The following is an 11,592-nucleotide window of genomic DNA, read 5'->3' as shown; positions in this document are numbered from 1 at the left end:
CTGTGGTGCGTATAATGCACAGTAATGCCTCGTCTATTATGTCATGGGTTGGCCTCCCTACCTGCCCTCCAGAAGCACATTCAACTCCATCGTCCCCTTTTCATCGGCTGAATACGAGAAAATACACAGATAGATACAAAAAGTTGTACTTGGAAAACATCGACACCCATGGTATTTACACAGAACGCTGGTACTGGCGGCGATCGGCCAGCCAGTCGTCACACGCCAGTCTGGGTGTCGCTGGCGATCAGCTGCCGCCGCTTCCAGACCTGCGGCGCGTCACTCTCGCACGCCTGCAGCTCGAACACGTTGGCCGTCACGCTGCGGCCGACCGGGCGGCGCGTGCGGCGCGCGACCGGCTCCGCTGATGGCTGGCGCCGCCGTGCCGGCGGCACCACCGTGTAATGCGTGATGTTCGGCGATGTCCTAGAGCGCGCCACCTCCGCGCCGCTAGACGGCAGCACCAGCTGGCCGTGTGTGACGTGGTCCGCCGGCCGCGGGCGGCAGCGGCGCGGGGAGGCGGGCGGCGGTGCTTCCGGACTGCCTTCGCTGGCGTCACCAGCTGGCGGCTGGGTGACCTTGACTTGCGGCCGGCCGACCTCGCCGCCGCCGGACGTTATGACGAAGCCCTGCTCGCCCACCATCCCGGACGCCGACTTGCTGAGAGGCTGGATGCTCAGCGAGCCCGTGATGGCCTGCTCGTCGGCCGCCTCGGAGCCGCTCGAGTCGCACCGCCGACGCGCGTCGCCGCCCACCTGCACCACGAACACGTCGTCGCGACCCGACACCGTTTGACACTCCTCGATGTAGGGGATGCGCTCGACAGGCGCGGCACCGCCGCCAGCGAGGGCGGAGGCGGCGCGCCCGGCCCCCGCCGCCGCCGGGATCCTAAGGCTGGCCGTGATGACGCCGCTGACGTCGAGTTCAGGCGAACTGAGGCGCCGCGGCGCCGGCTGCGGCCCGGTCAGCAGCGGCGCCGGCACGGCCACCGTCTGGTCCGAGCTGCTGCGCTGCCGGCACTCGGTGTGCATGAGCAGCGGCCGGTCGGCTGCCTGCAGACTGCCGCGCCGGCCAGCGCGCGCCTCCGAGCCTGAATCGGACGCCTGGGAGGAGGACTTCTCGCGCCGGCGGAACCAGCGCGAGCCGGCCGACCGCTCCTCGCTGCTGCGCTGCTCCTCCGAGCCGGGCCGCGTGGAGCTGGAGGAGCGCACGCGCCGGCGGAACCAGCCACCGCCGCCGCCGCCGCTACCCCCGCCGCCGCCGGATGACACGTCCTCACGTGAACCGGACTTGTCGCGGCGTCGGCTCCGCTCGCGACCCGCCTCACCCTCCTGGCGCCGCCTGTCGGCCGCGGCGGCAAACATGTCAAAGGTTAAGGGAGGTCACACGCAGCACGTCAAACGGCATTACCGGGTTCGCATGTAGGGTCGTTGCCGTGTTGTAAGGTCGTGTTTGCGGGGGATGCGAGCTAGAAACATTAACGAGGTGAATTTCATCAAAACCGTGCGCTTTTGCTGATGATCTTTGAGTTGAACATTGAACAACAATCATCTGTAGAAGCTCTAGCTCGTAAGATTGATGTTATTTCGCCAGAGCACAGCTTCCGGTCACATTCCAAAGCCTATCAACAACTCCGAAAAGTCGCTCGGGTTGACTGTGATTCCAGAAAACAACAACGCCCAGTCCGTTGAAAAACCACACGGCCGTATTCACGAGGCTCCGGACAAAGCCTTGCAGCCGCCGCCTCCACCAGCGCGCTGGGTGACTGGCACCAACCTGAACCGGCGTGACCTCTCCGCCACTGGCTGGCTGGTGCTTGGGTCGTGTCTCACCGCCTCTCTTCTTCTCACTCTTCGCTCTTCATCACCGCCCTCACGTGTTCTGGAAGTATTCAACGTGCGGTTGGTCCCTCACATTCAGCGAGGTTGGTTCACAGCGAGGTTCACATTCACAGTGCAGTGTTATCTCGTTTCACCATACGTCATTTTATCAGCCAGTCAGCTCAGCCATTTCATCAACATTGTTTTGTATCGAAAAATTACTTGTCAGCGTTATGCTATTTCACGACATAACTTAGACAAGATGTTTATAGCAAAACCAAGAGGTCATCACTTCCCTGAAAACAAAAACTGCCAAGGCCTATCACTCATTCAGGCAGTATCGAGGACATTCTGCAGTAGCTATCAGTCTGCAAAGCACTCAGAGCCATTTACAAACCACCCAGAGCCGTCTACAAACCACCCAGAGCCGTCTACAAACCACCCAGATCCGTCTACAAACCACCCAGAGGCGTCTACATGCCACCCAGAGCCGTCTACAAACCGCCCAGAGCCGTCCACAGAACCCAAGTGCCATCAGTACCGGCTGACCTTCCCGGAACAATTCGGACCGTCACTGCCGACCAACCGTTAACAAAACACGCGGACCGTCTATACAGACCGCCCGATCAAAAAACCCTCCGGACCGTCTGCAAGGACCAACCGATCACAAAACACTCCGGACCGTCTGCATAGACAAACAATTAGCAAAACACTCCGGACCGTCTGCACGGACGCACCATTCACAAAACCTCCGGACCGTCTGCAAGGACCAACCGATCACAAAACACTCCGGACCGTCTGCAAGGGACCAAACCGATCCACAAAACACTCCGGACCGTCTGCAAAGGACCAACCGATCACCAAAACACTCAGACCGTCTGCACGGACCAACCGTTCCAAAAAACGCTCCGGGACCGTCTGCAAGGACCAACCGATCACAAATACACTCCGGACGTCCTGCAAGGACCAACCGATCACAAACACTCGGACCGTCGGCACGGAACCAACCGTTCAAAAAACGCTCCGGATCCGTCTTCAGGACCAACCGATCATCAAAACACTCGGACCGTCTGCACGGACCGACCGTTCAAAAAACGCTCCGGACCGTCGGCAAGGACCAAACCGATCACAAAACACTCCGGACCGTCTGCACAAGGACCCGACCGATCACAAAAAAATTCCGGACCGTTTGTACAGACCACCGGATCACAAAGCGCTCGGACCGTCTGTACGGACCGCCCGATCACAAAACCTCCGGACCGTCTACATTTACTCACATTCACAAAAACACTTCGGGCCGTCTGCACGGACCACAAACATTCACAAAAACGCTCCGGACCGTCTGCGCGGACACCAACCGTTCACAAACACTCCTGTATCCTGTGGTATCACAGGGTATCCTGTGATATTCCCTTCTGATATCGTTCCGAGAAAGGGATGTTGCGAAATATCAACCTAACTATTTCTCTGTTCTGGTTTTTCCGAGGATTAAGGCTAATACTACCGTCTTATCTATACGATACTCCGGCCCGTTTGTACGGACCAACCGTTCACAAAACCCTCCAGACCGCCCAGACGGACTTACCGTTCACGCTCGGCGGCTGTGGCTGGCAGTGAGTTGCATTCACTCCCCTCGAACACCGAGCTGCTGGTGTCCTGCTCGATGTCGACACTGCGCGGTGGACAGGTCGTGAGGGACAGGGACGCACCGCTGTGGTGCGCGTTCACTCGTGTACGCTCCAGCCAGCCTTTTCTTAGAGACAGGCCGCGACGTAAAAAACGCCATTGTAACGCGTACCGCACGCCAGCGCCGCGTGAGCGTAAGGTAGTCTTCCTGAAACATGTACTTTCGCGCCGAGAGTATACCGCAGGTTGAACAGTATATCCATCAACATACGGGGATTTTGGAACTCGCCAAAAACACACACGGTTTGATTCAGGATGCAAGTACCAGCGAACAAGAGCGTGATCTTATCAGTCTCAGCTGCGGGCCTCGGGCCGTGATGGCACTAGCGAAGCGTCATCAGAGTGACACCCTCTCTCTCTCTCTCTCTCTCTCTCTCTCCTCTCTCTCCTCTCTCTCTCTCTCTCTCTCTCTCTCTCTCTCTCTCTCCTCTCTCTCTCTCCTCTTCTCTCTCTCTCCTCCTCTCCTCCCTTCTCTCTCTCTCTCTCTCGTCCTCTCTCATCTCTCTCTCTCTCTCCTCTCTCTCTCTCTCCGCGGCCGCCCCGGCCTGCGAGGCATCTGCGATGCGTGCGCGGCACTCACTCGTCGCCGCCATTCTGCATCCGTCGGCGCAGGCAGCACGTCCAGCGCCTCCGGCTGCTTCTCCATCAACAGCTGGTAGGCCTCTTGCAGCAGCTCGGCCGGCACCTGCAGTCGCAAAAGACGACCGAGTGAGCGAGATGGGTGCTGAGGCCCGCCTAGGCGAGGGGAGGGGGGGGGGGGGGCAAATGAGGGAGGTGAGGGACTGAGGTAGAACTGGGTCACGGGGTCTTCACAGATGGGTTAATACGGGATTTAAGTTCAGTCTATGAATCGAACTGGGCCGGAAAGGAAATTTTCGATCAGATGGACCAGAACTTAATTGGATTTGATACGCCGATTTTCGAATGGATCAGATCTAATTGTGATAACTGAATTGAGCTAGATTTTGAAAATGTACTCCGCCAAGAGCTCTCGTGGGAACTTGGCGATGGGGGACGCACGATGCCGGAAGTACGGGCGATTGAGGTGTGGATCAGGGAAGTGGAACTATAAGCCTGATAACGCTGACTGCGCGCGGTAGCCATGGAGGAAGTGGGACAAACATACGTCGAGTATGGAATCCGTTGAGGAATGTCAGACAATCCATCAACACAAAAACTCATCCGAATTTAAGAGGCAATCTGCCACAAGCTCCAACATACAAGAAAAACCAAACAGGCCCGCTAGTCCCTTAGACGGTTGAGCGGGCGTTTGACAGGGTATAAATAACAGCCCGAGCTGCCTCAGCACGGGGAGGTGCCATGTTCGCCCGTGACGTCACGCGACCGTCATAAGTGGCGGGCGGCGCCGCACCTCGAACAGGTCTTTGTTGTGGTCGATGAGGCTGCGGATGACGTTGATGACGTCAATGCGCTCGGCCGTCTGCTGACTGAGCTCGCTGCCGAGCTTGGCCAGCGAGTGCAGCATGTTGGGCGCGAACAGCGTGGCCAGGTTGTTGCTGTCCATGCGGTTGCCGGTGAGCCAGTCGCCGGTGGGTGTGCGCCGGTCGCACGCGCCGTCAGCCACCTTCTTCAGGAAGCTGAGTAGCGCCCAGAGCGTGTCGCGGTTGGGCACGGCCAGCAGGCGGATCAGGTGCTGCAGACAGTCGAACTGCTGCCGCCGGTTCCGGATCTCTGCGCACGCCGCCAGCTTGCGTCAGCGGCGAGGAACGGTCCGGAATGGGGGGGGGGGGTATGTTGTGGGGGTGCGGGGCAGGTGGTACTGCACGGCGCCGATGCTTCCCACGCAGGTCAACACGTGGTCGAGGTCAGTCCGGCCAGGTCAGTCACCCGCGCGGCGTTCACGCTCACCAGGGACGCCGTGCTGTCGGCGCGGTATTATGTGGGGCTTCCCGAGAACCGACGTCCGCGTTCCAAGAATACGGTAGTTACGCGTTTGGGGCACCGGGCGAGACAGCTTTCATCAAATGCCACGCGGAGGATCGCACGTTGAACGTGAAGTGTTTGCTGCTGTTTGATCCAGAGCCAATGGCTATAGCCTTAGGCTGACCTCCAATGTTTGCGCATCACAGCTTTTCAGCAATTCAAGCACGTGGAGCCGGATGCCTGAAAGCACGTGGACACACGAACAGGCGCACGGCCGGACACTGAGGTACGGACGCACGCAGACAGAGCCGGACGCACACCTCGCATATGCAGCCCGCATGTAGGTGCGCGCATTCGCGAGGCCCGATGCTCGCATCATACGTACTCCCTCACGGCGACACACGCCCGGTTCGCACGCGCACGCACGCCACGCGCACGCACGCCTCGCCCTCAAAGCGCCGCCACTCCGCACGAACAGCACCCGCCCGCTGGCGGCCGGGCGCGCTCACTCTGTGTGGCCAGGAAGGGCTGGTAGAGATCGTGTGGCAGCAGCGGCTCGGGCAGGTCGCGGAAGTACTCCTTGATGAGCGTTGCCACGTCGTGAGGACACAGCTCCTCCCCCAGTGTGACGTCAGCGCCGCTGTCGAACTCCTCCCGCAGCTGCAGATGCGGAGCAGGAGCGTCAGCGGGGCATGGCAGGAGGACGGGGCGTCGGATGGCGGGGCCGCGCTTGGTCGATCTTAAGCTGTCATCCATCGGTACAGGTAAGGTTAAAGTAATCGAAGGGTCCACGAGTAGTTGTAAGGAGACTGCTGGGCACAGGCGACCTGGCAGCAGATTGCGTTGGTCGGGACCGGCCTAGCTGCTATGCGATTGCTGCAATGTGCACAGCTGAATTGGAGTGACCGGCGAGTGTCACTAATCAAATCAGCCACTTTACAAACTCGGGCTTCCGTTTCTCATTCACGAAAGACTTGTGAGCAAAGACACGAACAACGGCGCTGGAATGGGAACGAGGTTGATGCAGTCGCGCCACTATCCGTCCTGCACTTAAATTATTTGTTCGACACCCCATACTTCACACGCGAAATGCAAACGTCACATTTCGCCCCCCCCCCCCCCACACACACCAACTGGTCTTCAGGTAAAGTGGAGAATGACGGAAGCCCCGGCACCGTGACTGAACGCGCCGGCGCGGCCTCACCTGGCGTGCGCGCTTCTTGCTGCTGCTGACGCGGAAGATGCCCACCGTCTGCAGGCCGTACGCCTCGATGTGCTGGATGCAGGCGGTGACGAGGCTGGGCACCTGCGGCACGTGCGGCTGCAGCGCCGTCTCGGCCTGTCCGTCCGACGCCAGCGACAGGCTGCTGTCCTGCACCGAGCTACGCTTCTCCACCATGTTCAGTGACTCGCAGGAGCCGCTCGTCTGCCGACGGCGGTGCACCGGCGCATCAGCTGAGGTCCGGGGCAGAGGCGGATCGAAGGGAAGACGTCAGCTGAGGTGCAGGGCAGAGGCGGATCGAAGGGAAGACGTCAACTGAGGTGCAGAGCAGAGGCGGATCGAAGGGAAGACGTCAGCTGAGGTGGCAGCAGAGGCGGATCGAAGGGAAGACGTCAGCTGAGGTGCAGGGCAGAGGCGGATCGAAGGGAAGACGTCAGCTGAGGTCCGGGGCAAAGACGGATCGAAGGGAAGACGTCAGCTGAGGTGCAGGGCAGAGGCGGATCGAAGGGAAGACGTCAGTTAAGATGCGGGGTAGAGGCGGATCGAAGGGAAGACGTCAGATAAGATGCAGGGCAGAGGCGAATCGAAGGGAAGACGTCAGCTGAGGTCCGGAGAAGGGAAGACGTCAGCTGAGGTCCGGAGTAGAGGCGGAGAAGGGAAGACGTCAGCTGAGGTGTGCGGGAGAAGGACGGACTGAAGGGTGACGTCAGCTGAGGCGCGGGAGAGGGGTTCACCGGTGGGGTGACGTCAGTTGAGGCGCGGGGAAGGGTAAACCGGAAGTGTGATTCAGTGGGCGCGGTATTTACCAGCGATGAATAACGGGGTGACTCGAAGGGGCGCGGTACGAGGATGATGCCAGAAGGCCGACCACAGGAAGCTCGGCACGAGGGTTTGGCGGAAAGGGCGATTTCATGAGACACAACACGAGGGACATAGAATCTTAAAACTTTCTCAGTTGGGCAATAACGGGCAGGGAAGCTTAAATGGCAAGAGAGGCAGCTATAACACCTTTCCAAGTGACGCGACATTATTCGGAACAATGAATGACCTACCAGTTGAGAAAGACCCCGCCCCATCCAGTCCCCGCGTCTTTTAATTGAACACATCGCCTGGTAAAACATCCCGAACCAGGCACTTGGAGCGCATCGCAGGACACCCGAGAGCGCACCGTGGAGCTCTTGAGACCACATCGTAGCTGTCGCGCAGGATGCATTCTAATCCGCATCCGAAACCGAATCGCAGGGTGCACCGGGGTCCGGATAGCAGGGTGGACCGGGGTCCGGATCGCAGGGCGGACCGGGGTCCGGATCGCAGGGTGCACCGGGGTCCGAATCGCAGGATGTACCGGGGTCCGGATCGCAGGGTGGACCGGGGTCCGGATCGCAGGGTGCACCGGGGTCCGGATCGCAGGCTGCACCGGGGTCCGGATCGCGAGCACCCGGCTGCGGCGGGCGATGACACGGTCGTGCCGGGGGGCCGGCCAGCGAGTGTGCCCGGGCGTGAGCGCGGTGGGACCGGCTGCCCGGTCGCGCCGGTGTTTATGTCTCCGCGGCAGCTGGTCGGCGGCGCATGCCCGGGCCGGCCGGGCAACCGGCCAGAGCCGGCGCAGATTCGGGAGCCGACCGGCCACTAAAATTATCCAGCCACCTTCTCCGCCGGCGAAAATAGGGCCGGCTGGCGGCCGCTGACGGACTGCAGTCAGCTGGCGCGCCGTCGGCTGACTCGGCTCAGCTGACGCAGGCCGGCGCCGGAGCCGCGCGGCGCACGGTGCGGCCGGCTATTTACAAACGGGCCGGCTGTCCGGCCTCACAGACGCGCGCCCGTCGGCGGGCAGACGCCGGAGGCGGCGGCGGCGGTGACGACACGGCCCGGCCGCGTCACGGCGGCCTCGACGCCGCCGCCGGGCCGCTGACCGGAGCGACGCAGCAGCGGCCGGCGGCGCAGCAGCGGGCGGCGGGCAGGCACGGGCCGGGCGTCTGGCCGCCCGGCTGACTCTCCTGCTCTCCTCACGTGTCTGAGGTGCCTCGGTGTAGATCGGTGTGGGGATAGATCTCCTTGGTTTGATTTCCATACGTGCAGTAGAGGAACAGACGGTTGGCTGTTGTAAATTTCCCACTGACAGTGGATGTCCCGATAGGCCCTGATAGGATCCGAGTACAGCAATCGTCGTCATCATCGGCGTCGGAATTCCTACCTCCAGATTCCTGATATTACCTTTGCTACACTTGTGCCCATAACACAATCGAATCGCTGTTAATCAATGCTCCACCCGGTGCTTTAGGCTGTAGTGATAACGTCATCACGCTAGTGATTTTCAATCTCGACCGTGCCATTCACATCCACCCGCCAGATTGCGTTATAGCCGGGAAATGTGCAAAACCTTCAGTTTCTTATGAGCTCGTGGCCATCATCGTCAGTGAGCTGTTTAATTTTAACCGCGTGCATACGTGATTTGTTGGAAGCTGATATACATCTCGCTAACGAGTGTCGACCTATGCCGAAAATGCGGGAGCTATTCGAGCGGTCACCCCCAAATTACGAGAATCCTGCTGACGCCGTGTCGTGTCACTGGCGCCGCTGATCGCACCTGCTATTCGTGGCGGCCGCCGCCGCGTGGACAAAACTCATTCCACACCCTGATCGGCGACGGCCGAAATAGCGCCCCGGCGATCGGAATAGCCGCCAATAGCCGCGCCGACCGCCAATCACCTTGTCGCGGATGGCGTCCATCAGCGACGAGAAGGACGCGTGACTGCCGCCGTGCGACGACTTCCGACTGAGGCTGGCCGGCTCCTCGAGCCGCTCGCGGAGCGGCGAGGCGCCGCGCTCGCGCCGCTCGCGGTCGTTCTCCATGCACTTCTTGAGCGGGATGCCGAACACCCTGCCCTGGGCGTTGTTGTTGTTCCCTGCAAAGGTCAGAGGTCGCCACTGTCTGATGGGCGCTGGCGGCGCTGACGTCGACTGGAGGCAGGCGGGGGGTGTTGGCAGGTGTTCGGCGGGGAGGGGCGACGGCCGCGCTAGTCGCCTGCGCCGGCCGGGAACGAGCGGGAAGAATACGACTGCTTCGCTGACCCGCCTTGTTTACGCTATTTCGGCGGCCCATGACGTCATGAGTCTGTCAAACAACAGGGACAAACGAAGCGTCCCGGATAAACACGCCGAGAAGATGAGCCTGCAGCGGCTCGACAGGCCTCTGTGGACCAAGGCTGTCGCTCACGATTGTTTCCTCCCCTCCTCCAACGCCCACGGCCGGCACATTCAGAAGCCCTCGCGGCGTGTGGCAGTCACATTGCAACAGGGGACTCGATCCGAGCACGGGACCAGGCTGCACAAGAGGGACAATATCTCACCAGAGTGTCTTAAGTGACGGGGTAGTACTGACCGCAACTGGTATCTAAAAACGGTCGGCGGTCAAATTTATAAGAAAAGCCAGAACTCGCCAGCCAGGCGCGAGCATAACAACACTGCATTTGTATCACAACGTGGCACACCACAAACATTTCCCCGATCGCCAAAAGGCAGCGGGATTTTTGCTTAATCATGCGTAAGCCACATCACGGTAGCACAGTGAGTGCCATCGCGGTCACGCTGCGACCCTACCTTTGTCTTCACGTTTAGCCGTGTCGAAAAAGCCCGTGGTGAGCGGTCTTTTCTTGAGTAGATACGGTCTCCGTTTGGGCTTGTGCCCCGCAGTTACGTTGCAGTCTGAAAACGTCGGGACGGCCGTGAACACGCGGATTACGGAGCGTTCTGTTGCCCAGGTTTCTGACATATGGTCCGCAGAGGTCACTAGAGTGTGACGGCGGTGTGAGCGGTCCGCACAGGCAGCCGGGTGGCGTTAGCTCAGGGTCCGCAGAAACGGCAACCGTCATTCAGATGTCATTAGACCCACTTCCAGAATGACATAGAACCTCTGTTTGTTTCTGCCCGGAAGCAGGTAAGAAGCCGCAAGTTTTGTGAACCCTTGACCGAGGCAAACCGTAAAGCGGGATAGTACACTCAACGATGATGTCTTTTGTGCAATCTCAGCCCGTAACAGGGATAATCTCCGCATTCAGGATGATGACTGTGATGTAGATATGATCATTCCGATACAACGCACGTACAGCTTACAAAAGGTTCAGGCAAAGCATCAGCCTCTGGCGTTATGATTGTGGCTAGAATCAGTCAATTCCGCTCTCCTGATATTGTGATATAATGTCTATTCCGTAAAATGCCTGCAGGACCCTGCATCTGTTTGAGCTGATGAAAATACATCACGCTGCAAGCAGGATGTTATTTCAACTTTTAACTTAACGCTTATCTAACCAGTAATCAATTTCGATAGCGATATCATGTCATATGACGGGCTAATACTATATTGAGCACGGGTGCAGGCACCGCCATCGCAGCCAAAAGCGCTGAACTGTTAAAACAATATTGAAAAGCCTTGAGAACCATCATGTTAAATAACGTTTCATAAGCATGCCAATCGTGGGGTTCTACGGCACCGAGGCAAAAGCCTGCTGCTTCCCAGCATTGAGTGAGACCGTATGACGTGCAAGAGACGATGTCTTTTTCATGCACTGTCATAGGGCCTACGTTAAGATCCGAAGTTGGGGCCCGGGACCACCAAAGTGTACGCAAAGTGATGTTCCCGAATCTCTGTCCAGGCATGAGCACGTGACAATTTGGAAGGTCAGAAACAAAGGCGTCACTCGTCAGGTCACGCCCGGATATCACTACTCAGATCACAGATCACTTTCCTGTCGTCCTTACCCTGAACCTCATTAACATGCTCCAATCTAGGGCCACCAAGACCTCTGGCCCGAATCGCCAGCACATCAGATATGGCGTAAGCATTGCCAAGGCTCTGGGTTTAATGATACAGGGGCTGATGTGTTAAAGTTGTCTAAGTCCTGGGGTGAGGGTCGGATCCTTCTGAATTGAAGTGGTTGCGCATTTCTTCAAGAACAACATCAGGCGCAAGCCATCGAGAGA

At 59.1% G+C, this 11,592-nt stretch overlaps 1 protein-coding gene across 1 annotated transcript in view; it reads right to left on the bottom strand.

The window, feature by feature from the left end:
* Positions 1-218: 218 nt before the first annotated feature.
* The window catches only part of RhoGAP102A (Rho GTPase activating protein at 102A), a 34,765-nt gene continuing 23,391 nt past the window's right edge, over positions 219-11,592 (bottom strand). The window contains exons 4-13 of the mRNA XM_037214288.1: positions 10,213-10,317; positions 9,322-9,518; positions 6,595-6,816; positions 5,900-6,050; positions 4,879-5,198; positions 4,087-4,191; positions 3,462-3,492; positions 1,328-1,341; positions 391-953; positions 219-321 (exon numbers count right to left, since the gene is read on the bottom strand). Coding sequence (XP_037070183.1) covers positions 219-321; positions 391-953; positions 1,328-1,341; positions 3,462-3,492; positions 4,087-4,191; positions 4,879-5,198; positions 5,900-6,050; positions 6,595-6,816; positions 9,322-9,518; positions 10,213-10,317 — 1,811 coding nt within the window. The remainder of the gene's footprint in view (positions 322-390; positions 954-1,327; positions 1,342-3,461; positions 3,493-4,086; positions 4,192-4,878; positions 5,199-5,899; positions 6,051-6,594; positions 6,817-9,321; positions 9,519-10,212; positions 10,318-11,592) is intronic.

Source organism: Pollicipes pollicipes, unplaced genomic scaffold (assembly GCF_011947565.3).
Source record: "Pollicipes pollicipes isolate AB1234 unplaced genomic scaffold, Ppol_2.1 Scaffold_3447;HRSCAF=4054_pilon_pilon_pilon, whole genome shotgun sequence".
In the NCBI taxonomy this organism is placed as follows: domain Eukaryota; kingdom Metazoa; phylum Arthropoda; class Thecostraca; order Pollicipedomorpha; family Pollicipedidae; genus Pollicipes; species Pollicipes pollicipes.
Note: the sequence above shows the minus strand (reverse complement) of the source record. Positions and strands in the feature narration are given on the sequence as shown.